General features: G+C 32.0%; 3 protein-coding genes across 16 annotated transcripts in view; 1 reads left to right on the forward strand and 2 right to left on the reverse strand.

Annotated features, from left to right (window-relative positions):
- The window catches only part of Rat1 (5'-3' exoribonuclease 2 Rat1), a 103,405-nt gene extending 101,707 nt beyond the window's left edge, over window positions 1–1,698 (reverse strand). For both annotated transcript variants that reach the window (XR_015823660.1, XM_088233782.1), the window contains exons 1-3: window positions 1,542–1,698; window positions 1,327–1,459; window positions 1,098–1,204 (exon numbers count right to left, since the gene is read on the reverse strand). Coding sequence is in view for 1 of the 2 variants with exons in the window: in XM_088233782.1 (XP_088089908.1) it covers window positions 1,098–1,204; window positions 1,327–1,459; window positions 1,542–1,616 (315 nt within the window). In the remaining variant the exon portion in view is untranslated. The remainder of the gene's footprint in view (window positions 1–1,097; window positions 1,205–1,326; window positions 1,460–1,541) is intronic.
- Window positions 1,699–1,992: 294 nt separating this feature from the next.
- On the forward strand, window positions 1,993–15,744 carry mRRF2 (mitochondrial ribosome recycling factor 2). 2 transcript variants are annotated; one of them, XM_088233797.1, is made up of 12 exons: window positions 1,993–2,231; window positions 2,325–2,453; window positions 4,033–4,170; window positions 4,954–5,145; window positions 6,528–7,042; window positions 8,248–8,337; window positions 9,420–9,774; window positions 10,322–10,535; window positions 11,089–11,206; window positions 12,300–12,395; window positions 13,038–13,184; window positions 15,509–15,744. In XM_088233797.1, exons 1-12 carry the CDS (start codon window positions 2,072–2,074, stop codon window positions 15,668–15,670), a joined length of 2,316 nt encoding a protein of 771 aa, XP_088089923.1. In that variant the 5' UTR covers window positions 1,993–2,071; the 3' UTR covers window positions 15,671–15,744. The 2 variants fall into 2 exon arrangements, with proteins under 2 accessions (XP_088089923.1, XP_088089924.1); XM_088233798.1 differs by having other exon boundaries at window positions 2,043–2,231; window positions 4,938–5,145.
- Window positions 15,745–17,948: 2,204 nt separating this feature from the next.
- AMPdeam (AMP deaminase) overlaps window positions 17,949–26,268 on the reverse strand; it is a 90,040-nt gene continuing 81,720 nt past the window's right edge. For 7 of the 12 annotated variants that reach the window (XM_088233787.1, XM_088233788.1, XM_088233792.1 and 4 more), the window contains 4 exons: window positions 25,815–25,988; window positions 24,727–24,837; window positions 22,452–22,589; window positions 17,949–18,226 (listed from right to left, as the gene is read on the reverse strand). In XM_088233787.1, coding sequence (XP_088089913.1) covers window positions 18,203–18,226; window positions 22,452–22,589; window positions 24,727–24,837; window positions 25,815–25,988 — 447 coding nt within the window. In that variant the 3' untranslated portion in view covers window positions 17,949–18,202. Of the gene's footprint in view, window positions 18,227–20,869; window positions 21,274–22,416; window positions 22,590–24,726; window positions 24,838–25,814; window positions 25,989–26,268 lie in introns of those variants that run through there. The other 5 variants (XM_088233793.1, XM_088233796.1, XM_088233786.1 and 2 more) reach the window with 2 other exon arrangements.

Consider the following 26,268-nt stretch of genomic DNA (forward strand, 5'->3'; position numbering starts at 1 on the left):
ATTATGAAGAAACATAATTTTGAACTTTCTTTACCCTCCATTTATAATTTACACATTCAGAGAAACATATTTCGATTTTGTTTACTTTTGAGGAGAGGTCAAAAACAGGTTTAAAAAATAGTAAAAATTTAACTTATTTTTAAACAGATGACATTTTAAAAACAAATGAGATGTTAGTTTTTAAAAACGTCAAGTGTTTAAAAACAAGTAAAATTTCTACCACTTTTTTATCTCCCTGAAAAGTAAGCAAAATCTTGTTACATTTCTCTGACTCTAAGGGGCCGGCTTTATCTCTTACAGCATTTCAATGTCCGTTGAAGTTGTACATACATTAAACTATAAGCGTATTATTTAATAATATTGACAATTTAATAATAATATTAGTAATAAAAACAAACTGTTATTGGTTCCGAGTTTATATAATATATATGTCGTTCACTTTAAATATGTATGTAGAACTATTGGTTTCCCAAATAAAATAAAACTTATGAGATATACTGCAAACGGCTGACGTGTTAAAACAGTTGCAATTTCCAGTATGTAAACAATTACAGCCATTAAATAAAAAAAATGCATATCATCTATTCAATTTTGAACTATCCTAAATGCCGAAACATAAAATGTGCAGGAGAGCGATTTTTCGAAGTCACAAATGGTACGTTGCAGAATATTGTAAACACCATGATACTGTAAAATTGTTAAAAGTGAGAAAATACTGTGAAGAATTCAAAGTACAATTGTCTTTCAAAAGTATCCTAGCAATTTAGGATAGTTTAGAAGAATGATTTCTGTGTTTGGCATTTAGAGTAAACGGAAATTATTGAATAACTTTAAAAGTATTGCATTTTTGGCACTATACAGAATGGAAGGGAATTTCACAGGGAATCATTTTCTGTAAAAAGAACATTTCAGAAAATTGACATTTAGGACAGTTCAGAATTGAATAGAAAATATAGGCAATCCTTGACTTTCGTGAGTAGTTGATTCCTGAAAATGTATACAAAAGTAGAGCAACATATTAGGACTATACTTATCAAATTAAAACTATGCTTTAGAATTATAACCAAGTAAAAATATCTCAACATGGGTGTACTCACCACGCCATCAATCGCCATGTAGAGAACTTTCCGTGGCCGCACAATCTTGAACAGGCGGTCTACACACTCGAAAATGGCAATCATCATCTCGTCTTCATTCTTAGGGGCTGAAAAGGAATATATTTGCTAGTAATGTTGCTTAAAACAAACAACTACGTATATATTGACAATCGGACAACCGTTTTACTGTAGTTAGTCAATTCTATGACTGAAAACAAGGTATAGTCACCTGGTTTATCCTCAGGGTGAGTACAGGGATGAATAATTCCGTTCATGTCTAAATACAAGTTGTCGAATTCAACTCCATTTGGGTTGGGAGCCGAAGAGTCCACGGGCACCTGAACTCCATCAACATCAGTAGGCTAAAACATTTTTTAATAGAATTTACAATATTTTTTGTAAAAATAATCGCAACATAATATCTAGGTTATTCAATTTATTTACCGTTTGTTCGATGCATTCGACAATTACGCTGGGATACTTTCGGCTAAGCCAGCGAAAAAACGCTGGGACACCCATGTTTTAGATCAGTTTCAACAGAAATTTTTATTCATAAACACAAATTATCAACGCGGCGATCCGGGAGATGCTTGTCAACAGGAAAGACATAGAAAAAAAATACTGCACGGGATGACAGATAGCACCGGGTTTTTGTAACGAGAAACTAGAAACAAATTCGAGTATTATGAGACTGATCTTAATTTCAACTGAACATGAGATTGCGATATAAATTTTATCCTAAAGAAATACAGTATACATTTCATTTAGCTAAAGAACTTAAAATCAAAGTTATAAAAGTCTACAAAGCGTCCTAAGATTTAAAAAATCAAAACAAAAATCGTGTTTTGTAAGTAAGTACGTGATTTAAAAGACTTTTTCATGTTTTGCTCTAGTCACCCGTGTTCTATTTTATGTAACCTCAAAATACAATATTTAATATTTGACTTGACATTTCTGTTGGCTGTCAGTTCGAAATGACAATAATCCAAAATTATAGCAAACTAGGAACAAAAGTTTTATATAATGTAATAAAACACAAACGAAATTTTTGTAGATCTTGTGTACAATTGCATAAAAATAATGATGATTCTAATAGCCTGCGAAACATTGGTATATTGGCCCATATCGATGCCGGTAAATATTACATATTATTATTGAAAATAGCCGAAATAAAATTATGTGCATATTTCTAATTTACTTGGTATACTTTTTGTGGTTCGTTTTAAGGAAAGACAACTACCACGGAAAGGATGTTATTCTATTCTGGTACCATTCGGACTATGGGAGAAGTTCACCACGGAAATACAGTAACTGATTATATGGAACAAGAAAGGGAGCGTGGAATTACCATAACGGGTGATTTTGTTTTTATTGTATTTAGTATTCTTTGCCTTTATTTAAATCAAACGACAAATAAGCAGTGCTTGAAACTGAGATACGAGACAGTGCCTACACTCATCCAGGGTTCTGTTTATTTTTCACTCACAGAACTGAATTCACACGCCTGGACTCAGAAAGAGTACACAAATATGGTGTTATTAAATACAGTCGAACTTGGTTATTACGAGGAAGATGGGACCACTTGAATTTGCTCGCTATAAGCGTTACTCGATATACCAGAGAAAGGTTTTTTTTATACATTCGTTATCGCACATTGTCACCAAGTAAATACATATGTGTACAAATAATTTATACATCATTTTTTTACAGGGGTTAGGTTTTAACTGATCTGGTCTAGGACTCATTTGAAATCACCCACTTGTAATGAAATAAGCCTAGAACATTAAAAAATCTAAAAAAATCCCCAAAACAATCATGTCATTCATAAACTACAAAAGCAGCTTTAAATTGTAACAATGTGCCGAACTGGCACTTACTAATTTCACAAAGCTTGGATTTTTTTAAAAACCATGTGTGTTCATTTTTCAATATTGTCGGCGAAAAATCCAATTAGGTACTTAGACACTTACATAGCTATCATAAACATAATCCAATCTCAACGCCCGGCGGTATTTATCATTTACGTTAGCCGACCGTTTAGATTTTATTACTTAGATTCTTATTTCGAGAATGATGTTTTTAACAATTGAAGATTTTTTGTATAATTTTTGACAATATTTTTGTTTGGTATGTCCGAGAAGTAGCTCGTTATAACAGTGAATAATTGTATGGAGAAAACCATGAACTAAAATGTCAACTAATGTTTCCTTGTTACATCCGAGATCTCGCTATTTCCGTGATCATTATAACTGAGTTCGACTGTATTATTTATCTACTATTCATTTTTTATCGGACATTGTCTATGTATACAATTTATAGGGTTTTGTTTTAATATTATAATAAAAGAATAGTTAAAAACAATTTAGAAAATGGAAAAGAAGCATTGTCAAACATAAGGGACATCGAGACAAGATCTGGACTATTTATTTAGTGCTCGTTTAAATCGCTGTAAACTTAAACCAAAAAAGTCCTGATCTTGTCTTGAGTTAACTTGACAAAGACGGGTCATTGGAAAATTAAGGCCATAGTTTTTTCTATGCTGATCAATGAACAGTACTTCATTGTTTCTCAACCAACGAGTCGGAATATGGAATTTTACTCGTCCCAGTAATGATGGAACATCGATTATTCCATTTAATATGCTGAACATATATATGGAATCAATATTAGTTCTATGTTTTTGTAGACTAGAAATATTTAGCATTGACTCTATATCAGCATAAGAATAATTACCTTTTTCTAGTCCAAGCATCCACGCTACTTTTCGAATCAAGCGATTTTGGACTGATTCAATGTGATTTATGCGATTCAAATAGAATCGAGACCAGACCACGGAGGCATATTCTAGAAGAGGGCGAACAGTTGAGCAATAAAGAGTTTTGATTGTATGGACATATGAGTCGTAATTAATATAATTTTTTTATATTCCCTTTAGCTGCGGCCGTTTCATTTCAGTGGAAAGAACACCAGTTCAATTTGATAGATACTCCCGGCCACATCGACTTCACGATGGAAGTTGAACAGAGTCTCGGTGTACTGGATGGTGCCGTTGTTGTGCTGGATGGATCGGCAGGTAAATTCATTTATATTTTCACCTGTTTCTGATTTTAAAAAGCAAGTTTTTTTTACTCCTATATAAACACAGAAAAATATTTAGTGAAACAACATATTGCTATTAATTATCATATGAATAATTGTTAAAAACTATGAAATGAAACCCTTCTGTTACGAATGATAAAGAATGTTAGACGCTCGGAAGAATCTCACACTTGTATACTAGAAGCAGTGATGTTTTTATTTAATAATTTTTCACATACATTTTCGAGAAACTTTGTCGTGCTATTAAATGCTCCAATTCGTGTACGAAAACACTTTTTGTATCCAATTTCCTATAGCATGAATTTCCTCATTACGGTTATCTAGAATGAAACGGGTAGTAATTATCAAATTATAGGCGATGAAGATTCCTCACTGGAGATTTATTTATCACTGTGTTTACAAAGTAAGAATAATTGATAATAAAGAGCAATGTTTTGAGTATGTCCAAATGCTTGCAGACTGGCTAGGTTTCTTCCCTAGGCAGTTATTCATTTTTTGCAACATAGAGGTACTCTGAACTCTCTACTAGAACTCTGTTGCAACAAATTTAGATAATAAAGATCTTTAGTCATTAAACGGCATTTATTCGCTGGAAGCTGTCGGCGTGCTAAAGAGAGCGATCTGTCTGGTGTTCTTTGTTTTATAACGATTGACAGCGCCCTCTGTTGGCCAGTCTTGCATTTCGCGTGATGTTCAGTTACAAGATCAAATTATAAAATAAAAAATAATAATTTCACTCAGGTTTTGGTCCTCGCAGGTGTGGAGGCGCAGACCCTGACAGTGTGGAGACAATGCAACGGTCACCGCTTGCCACGACTCGTGTATGTCAACAAAATGGACCGCAAGGATGGAGACCTGAACTTGTGTCTCGAGTCCCTGAAAGAAAAGCTCGATGTTAGGCCGCTGTGTCTTCAGCTGCCTGTTAGAAATGAAACTGGACATTTGACTGGTCAGCATATTTTTTATGTTTTTTATTTATACTGTGCTTGGGGCCTCATTTATCATATTTCCTTATACCAAGGAATCACTTTACCCGGCATAAGAAAAGGGTTACTTATAAAAATATTTATGACTTAGAATAACCAGGCACATGCAGTGACTATTATAAGAAGGTATGCTTTCAAAAAACGTGGTTCTTTTCTACAAACAAGAGCTCCAAGACCTAAAACAGATGTATTTAAATTTTGTCAAAATTTCAATGATACCATGTTTGCTTTATTAAAGTTGTTTTTTGATTGCATTACCCAAATTAGATGCTGTCTTTTTGATGCGTCTTGTAACATAACAAAGTTATGAACCTTAACGCGCATGTGCAAAATCCGATTTTTTTAGCTATAAGAGCTGTATCGGGCATATTCATTGAACACTATTGGGGGCGGATATTTAATATGTTGATATAGGAAATATAAATACGTGTGTTAAAGACAAAATACATATTTTTCTCAAATTTTCTACGAAAATATAAATAAATAACTTTACGAAGCTTATTCCATCGTTTATTTTTTTAGCATGCCACATTTTTGCGTACTTTTATGAACACGCTGCGTGCGCATGTGCAGTTACAAATACAAATACGAATACGTTAAAATAAACTATACAAATATCAAGATTAAGTGATGAAATTCAAGTCTATTAAAATCGGTAATGATATTTATTTATTGATTATGGATATTTACTCTCGGATTTTCTTCCAAAAAAACACTGCAAATATACAATATTTTCTTGGTGTCCTGAGACTTATGAAAAATACTGTTCTATGTAAAAAATTTAAGAAAGACAATTCCTAGATATTACACCACGCACAAATTGGCATTGATCCTGAAAATGATTAATTACACACTGAAATATGCCATTTATAAATGTTCAAACTATTGGATGTTTACATTTTCATTTAATAAATTTTAAGCAAGTAATGTTGCAGTAAGCCAACTCACCAATCAAAAGAACTCGCCAACCAAAACTTGTGAGGTCGCAGGCGGAGTAATTTCAAAATTATAAAACTTTACAAATCATAGTGTGATATAATAACATTTTGATAGTCTATTAACAAATAAAAACAACCACTTAACCTTATAGTTTTTATTGCATAAATTTAGTCTCTCGTTTCTTTATACCTGATTCCAATAGCCGTTTGTTTATCGCATTTGCAAAAAATTGTCTGTTTAATTTCAGATCTATGTATTTGTTACTTTGTTGAACACTTTTGTACATACAATACGTCATACTTTTAGAATGCATCCTTATAATTGGAATATTCATAACAGTAACAATAAGAATGCAAACCAAAGTTTAGAAAAACACATTTTGTTACAAATAATTTTATATTTTTAGGTCTGATTGATGTTGTAAACCTCGAACATCTGACTTGGAATAATCAATCTCAGGGAAAAGTTTATGCTAGAAGAAAATTAACTGAAGAAACCGATGGCCAAAGCTGGGAAAACGCCTCATTAACTCGCAACAGGTTGACAGATGCACTGTCAGAACACGACGACGAATTAGCCAACATTATAATCAATTCAGATTCTATGGATAATATTGAATCTGACACTTTAAATAAATCCATTAGGAAGGTTACACTAAATGGCGACGCTTGTCCCGTCCTGTGCGGAAGTTCATATAAAAATATCGGTGTCCAGACTTTGATGGATGCTGTGGTGAATTATTTGCCTTGTCCGAATGAACGAAATCAACTTTACCAATGCTTTGGGAACAACCTTTGCGCTAAAGCTTTCAAAGTCCAACATGATGACCGGAAGGGTGTTCTAACATACTTTAGAATCTTTAAAGGAGAACTTACCAAAATCCAAAAGATCTACAATATGGGGAAAGAAATAACTGAACAGGTAATTTATGCATAGTACCTTTCTTTTTACAATAGTTAAAGGAGCTTGTGGCATTGAGAGTACCTACATAATTACAAAAAAAGTTTCACAACTATTTCTCAAATACCACAATGTGTCAAGTCAATTATGTATTAGCAGAGCAAGCGCTGTATGTCCGCTCTATCGTCTCTCTTTTGCCACGTATAAGGGCAACCCTTCCGCCACCTGACCGAATTGAGGTACGGACCGTGCGGGAAGCAACATATTAATAACCGATATATTAAATGGAATATTTTTAGAAGTTTGTATGAACAATACCTAATTCTATATGCCTCGGTATGGCAAAGGCCACCCCTGAAAGTAACAAATACAAGTCTATATTAAGGGGCAGCACTTTTTTACATGCACCGAGATCCCTATTCCAATTAGGTACTAAAATCTCTTTTCTAATCCCTAAAAGTCTCTTTATACAAAGTACATACTGGAATGACAAAACGTCAAACATGAAAGCAAATTCAGATGTATAGGGGGCATTTTTTTGCAGGAAATCAAAATTACACATTTTTCATGCCAATTAAGTACAAAAAAATTTTTTTTTATTCTATAGGATTTCATAGACCCTTATTAATTCATAATTGTAAAAAAAAATGTGATATTTCCCTATTATCATCGATATCTAAAAATCAAATTAATTTTTGGGGTATAGAAAATGATAATTTTGTTTTAGTTCTTCCCTATTATGAAAGTGATAAATATGTTTGCTATATTGTTAATGCAAAGGAAATGGTTCTCGCCTGTTCAAAACCCATGTCCGGGACTCTGCCATGTGCAAATGTCAACTTGAGGAGGAAGATATAAACCATGTTTTTTTGTATGATTGTTATCCTGATTTCCTATTGAACACTCTAATATTAAAATCCCATTCCCTACTACTACTCATTTTCTCACTCTCCTGTCCCCCACCCAATAAACGTGTATTTAAAATTCTAATGTAATAAATAGTTGTGTTAATATGTTGTAAGCATGGTATATAATATGTAAATTTTCAAAATATTAAATACCAACTCACTAACGTGTATATATTGCTAACACATGTATAAATATCTTGACACTGGCTAAAACACCCCAATTAGAAGGTGAATAGGTCATAAAATACGAAGAAGAAGAAGTAGGCAAAGCAAATTGCCTTAAATATTTTAACCTGAAAAATTATATGTTTTTTTTAGGGAACTGCTCTATATATTCCATATGCAGATGAATATGAACCTGTCGTGTCTGTAGGAGAGGGACATGTTGCAGCTGTTAGTGGATTGAAGGTACATACCATTAAACAAACGTGTTTACTTAACTTAACTAAAAATGCAGTATGGTAAAATTTACTGAAACTTTTTGACATGTTTAATAACGAAAATTTTTATTATTTGTAACGATAGTTACATATTTATTTGCTGATGTATTTAAATACTTAATGGACAAGTTTTCTTGTGCTTTATTAATTTATTTACTGTGTGGGTTAACAGGAAACTTTTACATATTTTTCTTTCATTTTTGTATCCGCATTACTACAGATTACAATCACAAAATTATGCTATACTCATTTGCGGTTTTTTTTGCCTAGAATAGCTGTCAAAATCGTGTCTCTCATTTAGGAAATGACGACAGTCCAAAGGACATTGGTAGTGAAAAGACAGCTATAAACTGAACAAGATGCTCATCTTCGAGGCCACAGTCTCAGGCTGGAGTAAACGAGATTCAATCTAAATCCACAGAAGCATTTCTTGAGCAACGGGGTTGTTGATGGTTGGAATAAGCAGCCACAAGAGCTGATCTCAATATGTAGTCTCAATAGGTTAAAAAATGGACTAGATTAAAATAGATTTAAGCATATCAGCTTTAAGCTGCTCGCTTAAAATTAATATAATAATATTTATTATCATTATATGGTAGGAGATATTGTGTCCCTATAAAAAAAATCTGCAATGGAAGTCTCAGGATGTTTGAAAAGTAAAATTATTATTTAACAGGATCCATTTGTCCGATATTGTACTATGTGAGGGAAAAAGAAGGCATAAACTGTCAACCTTCTCATACGTTTTCTGTTCAGTCCGGCATAAACTGCCCGTCAGGCTTGCTGTACGAAAATTCTTTTGTTGCCTTGTAATAATTTTATTTTTATGTGGCGTCATAAACGCCATATCCTTGGCAATTAACATTTCTCAATCGATAATGAGAATGACCTCTATATAGCAGTCTATTTTCTTTTAGTTGGAAAACACGTTTTTCCACATCTTTACTTCGAACCATCAACTACGGTCCAATAGGAAGTGAAATATTTTTTTAAAATAGAAAAGTGCTGCGAATGCGGTAATCAATCTGTTCATCGACTGTTTTTTTGTAGTTGACAATGACCGGAGACATTATAACTTCAACCCAATCTGCAGCAAACGCGGCGAAAAAACACCTCGCGCAAGTTCTTAAGGATGAAAAGAAAACGCAAGATCTAAATATCCCCCCGTATCTCTGGCAGCGAGTCTCGTCGGATTTTGAGAACATTACCGACAATACGGAAGAAGTAGCTTCAAGTGTTTTCGGTATTGGTGCAACCATTCCGGATCCAGTTTTCTACTGCTCTATAGAACCCCCTAGTTTATCATTCCTTTCACCACTGGAGGCGGCGCTCGCCGAATTGCAAAGAGAGGATTCTAGCTTAAGATTGACTAATAATGAAGAAACTGGACAAATGGTTTTAGCTGGTGAGTTTTTCGTGCTTTTAAATATGTGTGCTGAGTCAATGCTATGTCATTGGCCTGAACTTATGAATTTACTTTTCAAATTTTGAGATACCTAAATAACAAAATTGGTTTTAAACTATATTTATAGTGTGCTCTAGTGCCATAATCCAGGGAAAAATTTGAGAATATGTTTCTATGGAGGAAAATCAGACCGCGTTTTTTCTTTAGATTAATCCTTTTCAGTTCAGTTTCAGTGCTGCACAGCAGCGTTTATTTTATAATAAAAAAATACATATAATAATTTGTTACCCACTAATACCAGTATGCAGAGACAAACCTTAAGGTGAGGAAAGTACATTCTATTGTCTTCACCTTCGGGTTATTCTCTGCATTTGAAATTAGAATGTACTTTCCTTACCTTAAGTTTTGTCTCTGCATACGGGTATAAGTCTAAAGACTTTTTGGTGGGACACATTTTTTTTTTATGACAGGTTTATATTACATAACATAACATATTGTAAATAATATGTATTTGACTATTAAAATGTATTTGTTTCCAATTTCCCAGGTATGGGTGAACTACATTTAGAAGTTATAAAACAGAGAATACTGACAGAATACAAAATAGACGCTGATCTCGGCCCGTTACAAATATCTTATAAGGAAACCATAACTAACGAGGCTAAGGAAACACACGTGTCGGATAATAAAATAGGAGGAACTAAACACTTTGTTAATATCACCATGTCCGCCTACCCATCTTCTAGGAAAGAAATATTGAAGTGAGAATCTAACAAATTATTCAAAATATAGGGCATTATTTATTTATGGCACCACATAATTTTTCTAAATAATTGTCTTTGAAACTATTTATTATTTTGTTATTTTATGTCAACAACATTTGGGAACAATAAGATATTACCAGTAATAGTAAACTGCTTTGTCATGGTTGAGGTTTATATAGTTATCTGTGCTATTAAATATCATCAGTGATACTGCAAAACCGCATAACCTGCTTTTTTACAAAAATGTTTTGCTGAAATAAATTCGTTATCGGTATTTTTTATTCTAAGTAATGATAGTTTTTCTGATACTTCAGCGGTATTTATGATTGAATAAAATATTAAGTAATATATTAACAGGATGCTTTTTAAGTTCCCTGCCAAAAAAATCCATTGATGGTTACACGGTATTCCAGCATCACTGACGATATGTCACTTTGTCAAAATTTAAATACCAAAATCAATAAATTATGCCAAAATGACCCGCTTAATTGTTATTTTATCCACCTGTGCGTAAATTTAGTGAGTTTGATTTTTACAATTTCTATTTCAGGCTAAATCAATCACAAGAAAGCGCATCCAATTTATCCCACATCCTACCTAAGCATATGCAAGCTATCAAGCAGGGAGTAGAAACAGCATTACTACACGGTCCTAAACTAGGTTGTCCTGTAAGTGCCATTGAATAATTATGTCTACAGTCCAACTTTTATGTACTTTTCTTATAGCCCTTGTGTTCGACATATTGTATTTTACATTATCTAAACATTTGATCGATGTTTAGCTTTTTCATTTATCAAAGCCCTGTGTATGAAATAGAACTAAAACCCTGGGTGAGTATTTTCGCCTTTTTTCGACTGCTTTTAGATGAAAGTCTAGAAAAATGTTTTTTTATCAATTTATTTAAAAAATATAATAGAACTAACATTGTGGTATATAAGACAAATGGTTCCATATTAGTTTTCAACAAAAGCCGTTTTCAGGAAAAATGTACAAGTTTGGATTTTATCAAAGCGAAGAGACCATTGCAGGAGACTGCTGAGACATTGCATAGATTTATATAATATTCTATTATATAGATTTTCATTAAAATGTATTTTTATGTAATAATTTATATTTTTGGTATTCCTTAATAATATGCATGCTTCCACTTTCCATTATGTTGTTTCCCAACTCAACACAGGGCTCTTGGCCTCATAGAGATAGGGATGCATAAAAAAATGGAATTGATAAATAAATAAAAACAATTTAAAAAATTAAAAAGGAAAGGGGAAATAAAAGAAGAAAAAGAAAGGAGTGTTTCTCAATTTAAATTAATTTATTACTACGTTTCTGTACATTACAAAAAATATGTTCAAGACATACATAATACAAAAAGAAATAGCAATACAATTTGAATGAAAACAGGAAAAAATTCAGGAGAGCAGAGGTCTCTGTTCGATTCCCAATATGGTTGATGTGAAATTTAGATTTGAAAGGGTGTTCTTACACTAGAGTATTTCATAGTCCCTGGAGCGTAAGACTGATAATCTTACCTTCATGTAACAAAAATGATCACTTGGTGATGGATTTGGATAAATACAATTGGTGTACCAATGCAGTGCTCTATGCACCATTAGGTGGGGAATGGAAATGATGATGAATTCAAAATAGTATTAATTTGTTATCGTAGAATAATCATAATTTGAACTGTCTCAAATATTATGAACAAATACTAAAATAAATGCATGCCTAAGTTTTAAATATTATTGTAACATGTTTTAGCTCATAGATGTTGGAGTCACACTACATTGGTTGGAAATACATAGAGGAACTTCAGATACTTTTGTGTCTTCGGCTGTGACACAATGCTTGAGAAAGGTCTGTCTTCGATTGACAATATTTTCATTGCATGTTTATAATGTGTACATGCATATTTTTTATAAATTGTGTGTTTAGGGTATTTTTCCCATCTAAATATAGCTAAATTTTGTTTGGCAACACAGTGGATCTGATCAAAGCTTGCAAATTTGACAAAATCGGTCACTGATTATTTTTAATATGTGGATTTGATTTGTCTTTCTATAATTGAAAAAAAAAAGTTGTTTTATCATGTTTTGTGACACAAAATACTCCCATGTACAATAAAAACACTGATACACTAAAACAAATACATACTTAGCATAAATATTATTATGTTATAATAAAATTTATCCTCATAATGTAATTGAGACACATTTTAAATATATATTTATACCGACATATTGAAACTGTTGTATGAATTCAATAATGTGTTTTGTTTTTATTAGAAAAATAAAATAAAAATAAAAGTATTAGTGAAACTCTCTAAAAGCTAAAAAAGTCTCCATATTTTAGAATATAATTCTTACATCGAATTAAAAAATATTTTATATCGTACTAGTTTTTCACTACTTATCAAATTAATAATATAATACAAAAAAATATTTAATTCAGGAAAAATATTGCTATGTTAAAAATGAATGCCCGTTTCTTTGTTTGTAGGTTTTCAACTCATGCGAATCAATCTTGATGGAACCCACAATGTTTCTGGAGGTAGTCTGTGAGGATATCCACCTTAGTAAAATTACAAGTGATCTTATGAGAAGACGATCCGCCATAAAACATATTGGCTATAGAGGAAAACAAAAGGTATTTATTTACAGTATTATTATTCTTATCATTGATTTAAATTATTTATAGACAATTCTTGATGAAATTCCATCGTAATAATGATGTAACATATAAGTTACTAATTAAAAATACTTACACGGTACACTTCCACTTATCTGTTCGACCAATTAGCATTTCCACCCTCTAATGGGCATCTTCAGACAGGTAAATATTATACAGTGTAAGGATAATTTATATAAAATTAAATATTATCTTAGGTGTAGGTACATTTGAAAATAAGTTAAAAGAGATACAATGTGTAATATTTCAATGAAACAGAGTGGGACAAATTATTGAAACATATGTTGGCAGTGTACTGTAAGTAGTAACTTATATGTTAATATAAGTTATTACATCATTCTTTATATCGTATTTTGATCTTCCTCGTGGTCTAACGGTCAGTGCGTTTGTCTACCATTCAAGAGGTCTGGGGTTAAATTCCCGACATGGTTGACTTGAAATATTAATTTCAAAATGGTGTTTATATTGTTATTTTTACTAAACAAAATGATGATGTACAGCATATGGATATATAAACAAACGAGAGGATAGAACGCCATATCACCCTATCTTTGCATACAGACCTCCCTTCCTCCGCATTCATACATCTTCTCATGCATGCACGCCGATTATTCCTACTTTTGACATGTCCATCTTCAAGTATTTGATGGACTTGATCGTGACATGTCTTTCTCGATCTTCCTCGTTTTTTGCATCCATCAACATTCGCATCGTAGATCCTTTTAGCCGTGTTTTCGTTGTCCATTCGCTCTACATGTCCAAACCAATGCAGCTCCCCTTTCTTGATTCTGTCGATAATGCATATCTTAGCTTTACAAAGTTCACAGATCTCGAAATTTGTGCACCTATCATACATCGTTTTGCCACACATTCGCCGGAGTAATCGCATTTTGACAGCTTTTTTCATCGTCATTTTTCCAATTCCATACTTCGCTCCCATACATTAGAGTTGGCACTAGAACTTCATTGTGAACTGATAGTTAAGCCTCCTGCGATAAACATTTGTTTTCCAAAGTAGATTTCAGTGCACCGTTCACCCTGGATAAACGTGTTTAACAAAAGCACATTTTAAACTGTATTTTCTCCATTGAATTTCATACTTTATAAGGTTTATGGTTCTGCGGGACTCACTTAGAAATTAATGCCCACTGTCTTCTGACCTACTATCGTCTTAAGGAAGATGAGTCACACACTTCCTATATGTAAACAATACATAGTCAAAATATCCAAATTACTGATGTCAAATTGCTGTCAGTCAGGGAAATAGAATATGACCTCGATTCCCCTCTCTGAAAAAGAGAGAACACAATTATTATAAAAGCCGTGAAGCCCTTTCTACAAGAGTTCATTTAGTATTCCAGTTCAGTCAGTATTTCGACTCTTTTTTTCGGTCTACTGTAACCTCTCCGTGCCCTTTTTGTCGCGCATTCACATTTGTAAATGTCTATTCAATAGTGAATTAAATATACTACGCAACTTTACCGCGTGTTCTTAGTTAAAATTATTCCGCTCAGTAGGGTGACATCAACCCCTACAGTTCCAAATCTATAAAATCATAAAACTCTAATGATGAATGCGAAAACATTATTTTTATCAAAAATTAGTTTAATATTTTTGCTTTAAAATAAATAATATTATCAATAAATTCTCTCCGTTTTTTTTCAAACTTGAAAATGACCACCAAACGCAAAACAAAATGGTAAAGGTTAAACGTCATTTGAAAGAAAAATTTCTGCTCTATGAGATATTTTTACCTTACATACATTATTTTATTTGATTACAAGCCTTAATAATAATTGAACGTAGTTATGCAGAAAGCAGCCAGACCACAATTTTGGAAAAATCAGATATTGATGTTATCGGGTGCAGTAAGGTCAATCTATGTTCTGCTATACACAGCAAGACCGCTTTCTTACAAAAAACTATATTAATCATCTTCGGAAAAAGGTGTCGATCGCAAAAACAGCATTTCTCAATTTGCAGAAAATACCCACAGCACTAGAAAATCTTATGATACTTTAAAAATCATAAAAACTAGTCAAATACATTATAAGATTCTTGATTGTAATGTATAAAAAAAACTTATGTATTCATTGTTTATCGTTTGTTAAAGTCAAAAACATTCCACTTGTTGTGTAGATTTTATAATTCACTCTTTCTCACAAAATGACTATTATCTCAGTTTCAGTTTTCTATGGCTGTCTGCTTTCTATATAACTACGTTCAATTTATGTTCTTTGATTTTCCTGCATAAATGTTTAATTTATTTTTTATGTTTGAAGGTAGTAGAAAGCATTACACCTCTGGCCGAGCTCCTGGGTTACTCAAAGTTTCTCCGCACAATGTCATCAGGAACAGCCACTTTTACCATGGAGTTCCATAACAGTCAACAAATGGCGCCAATGGATGAAGAAAAGGCTATCACAAGTATTAGAGGATTCTAAGATTTATACTTACTGTAAATTTAAATTACCAATGTACATAGTAAATAGTATCGAATGAAAAAATGCGTTATAAATAACTGAGTTTGATTTGTACAACTTTCATCCAGGTTTGAAAATGTTGATTTACTGCATATTAAGAAAATCCTTTTGCACTTATTGAGTATGTTTTGATATTATCTGGATTTGATATTAGATAATGGGGAAGTTCAGTGGTTTTTTATATTTGTTAATAGACTATTAAACTAACCCAATTTTTTTAAAATTATTTTTTTGTGTATCACATTATTTTTATTTATTATTAGTATAATCAGCGTTATAATTTTTTAATGTTTTGTATTTCTGAACTTACTCCGCATGTGATGTCTCAAGTTCTCTTCCGCTTCATCTCGGTCAGTTCTGCCGATTGGTCTGTTGACTTGCCATAAACCGGATATCTTTCACAACTCTCTTATCATTGATTGATTCATATGAACTAGTGATGTCGTTTCAAAGTAGTTTGTTTTTATTTAAATATTTTTTATTATTTTTTTCGTACATTTTCAAGATACTTTGCCATACAATTTAATGCTCTAATTTTTACTGTACGTAAGTAAACATTTTTGAAAATTCATAAAAAGGAACTACTTTGAATGATGTCACTAGTTCTCGAAAATCAACCAATGTTGTGATAGATTTCCAGTAACTGGGAAGCCAACTCACTAATCAGGGCAACTCACCAAAGAGAACTTGTGATGTCACAGGCAGAGTAATTTCAAACTCACAAAACTTTAAAAAAACATTAGCTGATAATATAATAAAAATAAATAAACATAAAAAAATAAAATTGATAAACATGAATTTTTTTACTTAGTTTGATAGTCTATTAACAAATAAAAACAAATCACTCAACTCCCCTCATTACAGTTATTTAAAATTGAGGACCGTTTTTTCAAAATTCGATTGAAACATAATTTTTTCAGGAGGGTTTTTTGTGATTGGCATCGAATCACGTTAACAATATTTGTTTTAAAAAATTACTCCTTACAATTGAACGTAGTTATGCAGAAAGCAGGCAGTCTACAATTTTGAAAAAATTAGATATTGGAGTTATCGGATGCAGTAAGGTCAAATCTATGTTCTGCTAAAAATAACCAGACCGCTTTCATACAAAAAACTGTAGTAATCACCTTCTGAAAATGGTGTCGATCACAAAAACGGCATTTCTCAATTTGCAAAAAACACTCGCAGCAAAATCTGACGGTACTTAAAAAATCATTAAAACTAGTCAAATACATAATTAGATTCTTGTTTGTAATATAAAAAACTAATGTGGTCATTGTTTATCATTTGTCAAAGTCAAAATCATCATGTTTATTCACTCGTTTCATAAAGGGGCTATTATCTCAGTTTCACTTTTCTATGACTGGCTGCGTTTTGCATAACTACGTTCAATTAAGCCTCAGGGTAATCTAATTTATATATAGTTTATAATTTTCTTTTATATTTCCTTAGCACCCAATATGAATTATTGAAATTAGGGATAAAATTTTTGAAAGACTTTTTGACTTATTTTTTTAATTTGGTTTTTAGCGTGTTTGGTGAGTTTTATTTCAGGTAATCAATATTACTCAATACTGGCTTAATTTTTAAAAAAAAAAACTCAAATTGCAATGTGGGGCGAATGTTGTGTTTTGACTCAATTATGTCATGATTATCAAATGATACGCATTAAAGATTACTTATGTGAGATTTATTTTTCATAGAGTTTGCAATGGTAAGAATAATTTATAATCAAGCACCTTAGAGATCAAATGCCATGTAATTAGTTGGGAGGCTGTCGGCATATAATCTGTCTTGGGTTCTTTGTATTACAAAATTTTGACAGTGCCCTCTGTTGGATGGTCTTGCATTTCATGCAATTTCAGGTGCAAATATCTCAAAATAAAAAATTTGAAAATAAAGAAGTCTAAAAAATAAACAAGAGACTACAAAATACGGATAGGTTTGTTAGGAAATCATAATATCGACGCTAGAAAGGAAAAAGTTACCAAGCGACATGCAGCAACTTTACAGCAGAGCCAATCGAAGTTGTTTTTATTAGTTAATAAAAAAATCTCATTTGTACATATTATTTTGGCATGATTTTTATATAATCTAAATAAAAGTTAAAAATACGAGATTCTTTATTGATTTTTTAAAAAAATACTTCAATTGACTCTTCTGTAAAGTTGCTACATGTCGCTTGGTAGCTTTTTCCTTTCCGGCTTCGATATGTAATTATTAAAATAAAAAAGGCAAATTCCAGTGTTACACATATTTTATTCTGCTTTTAAAAAATATATAATAAAACATGTTGGTGTTAAAAAAATGCATGACGTCTTAATAAAAGAATACTATGTAGATGATTACTAGGCATGAAGATTTTCTTATCTAAGGTTTTCAATGTTTCTGATTTAACATTCAATATAAAATAGGAAAAATAGTTAAGAAAAACGTTTGATGAAAAAAAAATTACTCTCCACTAAAGTAGGTTTTGAAGGGAAGAAAATCCACTTAGGTGGAAGTGTTGGTCATCAGCTAGAAAATCAAAATAAAGATCATTGAAAAAACAATCGAATTTAAATTTAAACTCCTACTAAAATAATTATATAAAAAATACAAAACATACAAAGTACGATTTCATAAAATTACAATTAGATTATAATTTATTAATTACATTTTCACGTGTTTGATGATATCATACCACAGTCCAAACCACAATATGTATTACAATGTTTGTATGTATTATACATACGAGGGTTGATTGTTAGGCTTTACCCCTGACCTGCCTCGAGTTGACCAGTCGAGCTGATGTGTATGCATTATGTAGCCTAATATACATAGGTAAATTGGGTAATGTACTGAGAGACAAGTTGAAACCTGCAATGGTTTAGTTACAACAGGCCGCTGACCACTGCAAAATGCTGGACAATGAAACTGGGTTTGAATTGGTTGAATATATATTCACCTGATCTAAAAACATTTGCATTGAAATAAATTCTTGGACGACAATAAAGTCACAAGCTTTGTTGATGAGTGGTTGGCAGGGGTCAGAAGCATGTTCTACCAGGAAGCTATAGAATTATAAAGTCCAGGGGGACTATGTTTTTAAAAAAAGCTTTTTTCTTCTCTTCCAATTGGGTCACGGGTGGGGTGTATCAATCAACCCTCGTAGAATCTGCTAAATAAATAATTAAAAGATTTATGATAATTTTCGAAATAATTAACGCGGATTTTTTAAAATTTTAGTCCGATAATTTATCTGTATTCTTTTTCCGGTGTTGAATTATTGTTGAATGTGGCTAATATTGTATTTAGATGAAATTCTATAGATAATGGTCTTTTGCAGTTAAAATAATAAAATAGTTATATTATATCTTTAATTATGGTTAAATGCTATTCAAATCTACATAAACACATATACATGTATAATATATAGGTATGTTTATTGAAATTTTATCAAAACAGTCCACCAGGTAATTCTGATTAGACAGTAATCGAGTCAAATGTGAACTCCGGTCTATTTGGTCAATAATTTGGAACTACTCATTGTTAGAAGTTGGACGAGATCTGAACGTTTCCTAATGTGATTTAGGTAAGGCCAAAGGTTTTGTTACATATCTACAATTCGATATACATTTTTATCTAAGGAATCTAAAATTCTCTCAAGGCATTCGATATCCAGAAAATGTGAAGATTGTTAGAGATTAATCAAATTGGACAGTAGGAAATATTACAAGGACTCAAGGCTATAACAATTATGACTAGAGACGAATCTATCTGACAAAATAAACTAGACTCGACATAGAAGATTAGATAGAAAGATATAAAAAAGCTTAAATACATTTTTTTTGTGGTTTCAACCATAAAAATAATTTGGCATATCAATTAGTTCAAAATCATGTAAATTGTTTGGTCAAAATCATCTATAAGAATAGGGTAAAGTTATGATTTTATACATACAAATAATAACTCCCGAGAGGCTAAGAAGATTTGACAAACTACTTATTTACAATGATACTGCAGTCATACTAAATAAAATATATCTTTAATAGAGAAATATCACGTTTAAAAAAAAAAAATTAGGGTATATGAAATACTTTTGAGTAAAAAATTTTTTTCTTGTGATTAATTAGAAGCATAAAATATATTTTTAAATTTATAATTTTTCATTCCCACGAAAACGCATAATTGCATAGGCCACGCCCCTTATATGTCACGATTCGCATCAAATTTTGATGTTTTATCATTCCAGTACGCACTTTCTCTGAAGAGACCGTTGTATATTATTTAATACGCGTTTATTTACATATATTAGTTATTTTAAAACTATTTTTGTGTGTTATGTCCGGAAGAAAAGGCTATTATAAATACTGTATAGTACCCAGATACACAGCGAATATATAATTCACAATGTCAAAATCTTTCGTAAAAACCACGCAACAATAACGGCCCATACAAAAGTTAAGAAAAAATTCCAAATATTGTAGATGAACATGAATGTTGACGTCGCAAGTGTCACAATTAATAATTTTAAATTATGAATGAAAACATTTTCCACAATTTCACATACTTTTATCAATATTCTGTAGTATGTGATATTTCCCTATGGCTAAAAACTAGAAAACTATAAAAATGTTAGAAACTTTATACTTATAAAATAAAACAAGTAGCGTTATATAATATGTATTCTAAACATTTTTTATATATTTAAAATTCGGGAATGTAATAGATATTTTTTTGTAATAATCAATATATTTATGTATCATTTTTAACAATCGTATATTTTTGTATGTAATATAGTTTTAATTAATAACCTTTTTTTATATTTGTTTTATGAAATAACATCAAGCAAAAATAAAAACGAGATGAGTCAAAGTCATAGATCAACGAAAGAATCAAAATAAAATATTAAATTTAAACAAAAAATCTGATATTTTTACTGCTTAAAAAATGAAATGCATTTTTTAATTGTTAAGAATTTGTGACTCATCCGCTTTTCCATTCACACATAAACCTATCACGCAGATCTACTTTGGAGAATGGCAACATTAATGAAAGAGACTAATCATTATACAGTTATTATCAAAATAGAAAATGCTATAACTAGGCTACTGCTAAATATGTAGATATTTTTTTCTACAAATATTAAGAGTTAAAATATCATTTTTAAATACATTGTTTTCTTTTTAATATTACCCTCGCTTCCATTAACACGAATGTTGTACAATACGCAAGATAATCTTAGAATTGCAATATGAAATAAAAAGTAAAGTTGTCGGTAAGTGATAAAACAACACCACAATACAGATAGACAGCACCTACAAAGATTTTATTAACAACAAATTAGTACTATTAATCAGAGTATGAAGTATACTGAGCTTTGCAACGAAGCGGTATGAAATATAAATGGCAGAAGCGTGGTGACAACTTTTAACATGTCACATTGAAACCGCAGTTGTAACAGTCTGTTGGGTAGAATTATATCTGTAATTCTAATGATTGCGTGTAATTAATATCTGAATAGGTAAATGTGTTGTGTTAGCTGCTTGTATTCATGTTTATCCGTTGTCAGATTGCTCTCCCTGAAAATAATAATTTGTTCATTAAGAATGTGCTTCAAACAACATTAAGACAATAATTATCGTGAAGTCTAACCATCAACAGAAATTTTGTGCATTCTAATTACAAGCAACATGTCCAAATTTCAATTTACCATTTAAAAGTAATTAGGTATGTGCTTAAAATTGTTTTGAAGTTTACTAAAACAGTGGAACCTCTATATTCTTCATTAATCTATTCCTGCAGTACGATTCTGAACGCTCTCTCGGGGGTAGAGAAATGATTGCTAGCACGTAATTAGTACGTAAATTACGTGCTAGAAATGCATTCTCTATCCCCTGGAGAGCGTTCAGAATACCAGCCCTGGGGGTCTAAAGAATATAGAATATGACGAATATGGAAACAAGTTTTCCAGTAAGAAATTGCTGAAATTCAATTAATCTATTTCCAACTCCTGAAAACTGGTACAAAAATGTTGTTTAAACTAAAACATCATTTTACATAGCGGTAGAAGTTGAAAAGGAGGATGATTAATGTTAAGAATGATAGTTGCAATCAATAACAAAATAGCCAATAGTAATTCTGATTTACTCTGATCATAGGGTCGCAGCGCCAGTGACGACTATTGAATATTACAAATATGTGGGTTGACGAATATAGAGATTCCACTGTAATTACATTGATAAATTACTATGCATATTTAACAAAGTGAATAGTGAAATTGTAAAAGTTAGTTGTGGCAATAATTTCCCTGATGTTTTATGAACACACAACTTCACACGATTAATTATTTTGTTAGAATACATGTGTAATATAATTTCTGAAAGGATATTTTTCTCAGTCTCGGTAAGTTTTAACTTTCATTATTTTGTTACAATGTGCGCATGTTTATTCATCGGCTTATAGGAGATCCAAATATTTGAATAGAGATTATTCTGTTGTTAAATATATTTTCAAAGGAGAGAGATATAAAAATGGTTGATACGGACACTTGAAAAGTACAACCGCTAAATTTCAATTTCATTATTGTAAAGTCAGTACAGACAAATGTTTTAAATATTCAGTCGGTAGTCAAATCTTATGTTGATCTCCCAATTCTGTTTACAGGAAAAAACATGCGCACTGTACATGAAGAAGTAGTATGTTGACAATATGTTAACACTTGCCTGTGCCAAAAGCAAAATGACATTTAACTAAAAACCTTGAAGATGTTGGAAAGTTCGTTGATGAGAGTTTCGTATCGGAAGGCGACTCGGATGTCGGGAACATTAGTACGAGTGATGTCATTTCCGGGTACACCCTCCTTGGTGTAGTTTGGTCCTAGCCAGTACTGCTTCGACTAAAAATGGAGCATTATATAATTACTAAATTGCAGATTTTTATTCATACTGTTTATTTTTCAATACTGAATTATTACTACCTTAAATAAATGTTAGTAAATAGTTAAACCTGAGGATGTTGGAGCGCTTGACCCTACCAGATAGCCTGATACAAGGGTTGCTACTTAAGTTTTGAGATATGGCAACACCAGTGTGAATATGTCAAATCTGACATTGTCATCGTAAAGTTTTCCATATTTAATGGTAAACATACTCAGAACGTTTTGTCATACGAGTGATATTTGTGTTAATAAAATAAAATAAATAAAACAAATTTGTTTTTAACCACTAATTTTTTTTTTCCACCGACCGGTTTCAAAGCAAATAAGCTTCTTCGTCAAGGTTTACATAACGAATGAATTAATTCCTATTTTATTTTTATCATGTTCACTAAATACTACATGTGAACCCAATAAATCAAGTCTTTTTTCTTACAAGGGTGGTAATTTGATATCATTATTTTCGAAGCTAGACAGGAGAGGACTAAAAGAAATATTGTTTATTTGGTTATTAATTATTTTTTTCTTATTATGAATCGCATTTTTAATTTCTAAGATTTCTAAGTTGTCTAATTTTAATATTTTATTTTCAACATGAAGTAATTTTAATCCAGTTACTTTAGATATTTGTGTTGTTTAAAGATACTTTAAAAATTAATTTTGTTAAAAATGGAACTAAATTGTAAACATTTTCGTCCGATGATTTTCTATGACTTTCGACGTGGATTAAACCAACAACAGTGTGCCGACCAACTCGCTGCGACTTTTGGTGATGAAGCACCATCTCGAGCCACCGTGTTTCGCTGGTTTTCTGAATTCAATCATGGTCGCACTTCGTTACAGGATGAATTTGGTGAAGGTCGTCCAAATTCGGCTGTTGTGCCAGAAAAAATAGATTCTTTGCGTGAACTGATATTGCAAGATCGTCATGTGACATACCGTGAGATTGAGGCATGCTTGGGCATTAGTTCCACTCGCTTACGTTCAATATTACATGAACATTTGGTCATCAAAAAGATTTGTTCGCGTTGGACACCGCATAATTTGACAATCGCTCAAAAAAAGGCTCGTGTCGATTGGTGCAAATAAATGTTTAAAAAATTCAATACATTCAATAAATTCACAACAATAAAGCCATTTTTGATAATAAATATTTGTTTTTACTTGTCTACCTCAAAACTTAAGTAGCAACCCTCATACTTTAATGATCTGGGCTTGGAGGGGGAGATTTAGTAATATAAGAACACTCGCCTTCACTCAGTAGCCAGGCTCTTTGAAGAACTAATTTACGTGGACCTGCCACAATAGATCTTCACAGGTCGCAATGACGTCGGGAGCTTATATAGCTCTGACCCTCATTTTTCATAATAAGAATAAGAGTGAATATTTGTGTATAACCAATTACCGAAATTTCTATGGCTACCAGTTTCAGGACGTACCCTTTATCACAACACTAATGAGGAAGTTCAATGGTTTTTTAATTTGTTTTCATTTGTTAATTGACAATTAAACAAAGTCAAAAGAAAAAAAAAACATTTTTATGTACTGTATTATCACCGCTATGATTTTTTGAGTTTATATTTTTTTAATTACTTCGCGTGTGATGTCTCAAGTTCTCTTCCCCTTATTCTCGAAGAAATCTGCTGATTCGGCAGTTGACTTACTATAAACCGGAAATCTATCACAACTCTCTTATCATTGGTTGATTTGGAAGAACTAGTGATGTCATGCAAAGTAATTTGTTTACAAGAAACTTTGCCGTCCAATTTAATGCTCTAATTTTTACCACGCGTAAGAATACATTTTTTTATATTAAATTTTCCGTAAGGCTGAACTTCCTCATTACACTAACATGCAAATCCCACTACATTTCACCATAGTAGTTGCACAAAAATATAAAACCAACGTAAGTAGTTTCCTAACAAAGAGACAGGTGTTAGCTTCTAATAATACGAAACATACGTATTGAAACTGGTAGTCATAAAAGTGTTGGTTAGTGGCTATGTACAAATATTTGCTAGCAATTATGGAACCTTTTGACCACAAAGTCAATGCTTTAAATATCAATAATATATTACAGGTTTATTTAGCAACTAACCTTGTGTGGGAATCCGCTCATCACCACACTGTTTCTGGCCAATTCGCACATGTCGCAAGAGCTGAGTTTCCACACTTGAGCTGCAATACTGTACTCTTCCATGAGAGGTTCCTGTAAATATTCAACTTATTTGTATAAAGTTTATTCTTATTTTATATGTACACACTTAAATATTATATGAATGGTACACGGTAAGAACAGGTTTTACAGAGGAGCAAAGGGAAAAAAAATATTTGTGGGACGCAAGGTTTATGTATTTAATAAAATAAATTTTTGATTAATGTAATATATATTTTTACATTTTTATGTGATTTTTCACAGAAAAAAAACTCTTTTCTTGTACTGAAAAAAACAATCTCATTGCATTTTATGTTAAAGCAAAGATAGCAATCTCCACCATTGGTCTGAAATGAGTTACTGACTGTTATCTTTTTAAATTACTTATTCTTTTCTTTTTAATTTTAATCACTAAAGCTAGGGTTTTCTAGGACAGCGGTGCCCGTATTTTAACGGCCGTAGTGAACGGTGATGCGGTGGACAGCCGTCGTAACGTCGACAAGAGAGTGGTTTCCTAGGGAAACGGTGTTAAATGGTGTTGATAACACCGTTTTCATAGGAAACCACACTCTAGTCATCGTTACGACGTCTTTCCACCGCATCACTGTTCATAATGGCCGTTAAAATACGGGCACCGCTGTCCTAGGAAACCCTAGCTTTACTAACCAATTTTTCTACGTAGATATGAAATATTTCTGTAAATTTTGTGTGTTTTTTGTTGCATTAGTTTGAATGAGATATTATTCTTTATTGCATTTAATTTACTCCAACAACAACAAAAAAAGTGAGGCCCAAAGGGACAATACTTCTAGATGACCGAAATCCTAATCAACCGAGGCGCGAAGAGCCGGAAACTGAGGGCCATAGGGCCCATAAAACAATGCACGGAGGGTCGATTACACGAGGCCTGAAGGGCCAACTAGTGGTCACATAATAATATCAGCTTTGCAATTAAAATGATAATTTTAAAAAACATGGCTAACCTGAACACAAGTGTAATAATGTTTGAGTCTCTATGGTGTGGCACTAACCTTGGTGAAGTGGAACTGCAGGGGATCATCAGTACTGAGGGAGACACACAGCCCCCTGGCGAGGTACTCGGGGAGGGGGTTGCGGTGGTAGTTCAGAAACAGAGAGTTGTTACTCAGTGGAGACATGGCAATGCCGATCTGGGCCAAGTAGTAGAGGTACTGCAGGACGGGGACCTGTTTATGAACATTTATATGTGATTTAGTATTTTTAAATGAAGAACATATTGCACATCTGATAAAATAGTTATAACTACAAAATCTGATTTTGAGTTAAGTATACAAAATAATATATTTAAAAACCTCTCATATGCTGAAAAATATAAATTATTCTAGCTTTACAATTTAACCACATGGTGGTATTATACACTTATACTTGAACACATTCATTCTTTATATCATATTTGTTGTTTTTTTTAAGTGGTTTTAAGATACGTTATTTTAGTTTTTAGGCTCT

The sequence above is a fragment of the Micrasema longulum genome, unplaced genomic scaffold (genome assembly GCF_059751315.1).
Source record: "Micrasema longulum isolate JH-2025_06_02 unplaced genomic scaffold, ASM5975131v1 h1tg001149l, whole genome shotgun sequence".
NCBI lineage: Eukaryota > Metazoa > Arthropoda > Insecta > Trichoptera > Brachycentridae > Micrasema > Micrasema longulum.

Bases quoted from the DNA above. Each gene is read 5' to 3' on its own strand.
- mRRF2 (XM_088233797.1), top strand. From the start codon at position 2,072: ATGACAATAATCCAAAATTATAGCAAACTAGGAACAAAAGTTTTATAT. The intron at 5,146-6,527 runs GTCAGCATATTT...TTATATTTTTAG, and splicing joins TGAAACTGGACATTTGACTG to GTCTGATTGATGTTGTAAAC. The intron at 11,207-12,299 runs GTAAGTGCCATT...AACATGTTTTAG, and splicing joins GTCCTAAACTAGGTTGTCCT to CTCATAGATGTTGGAGTCAC.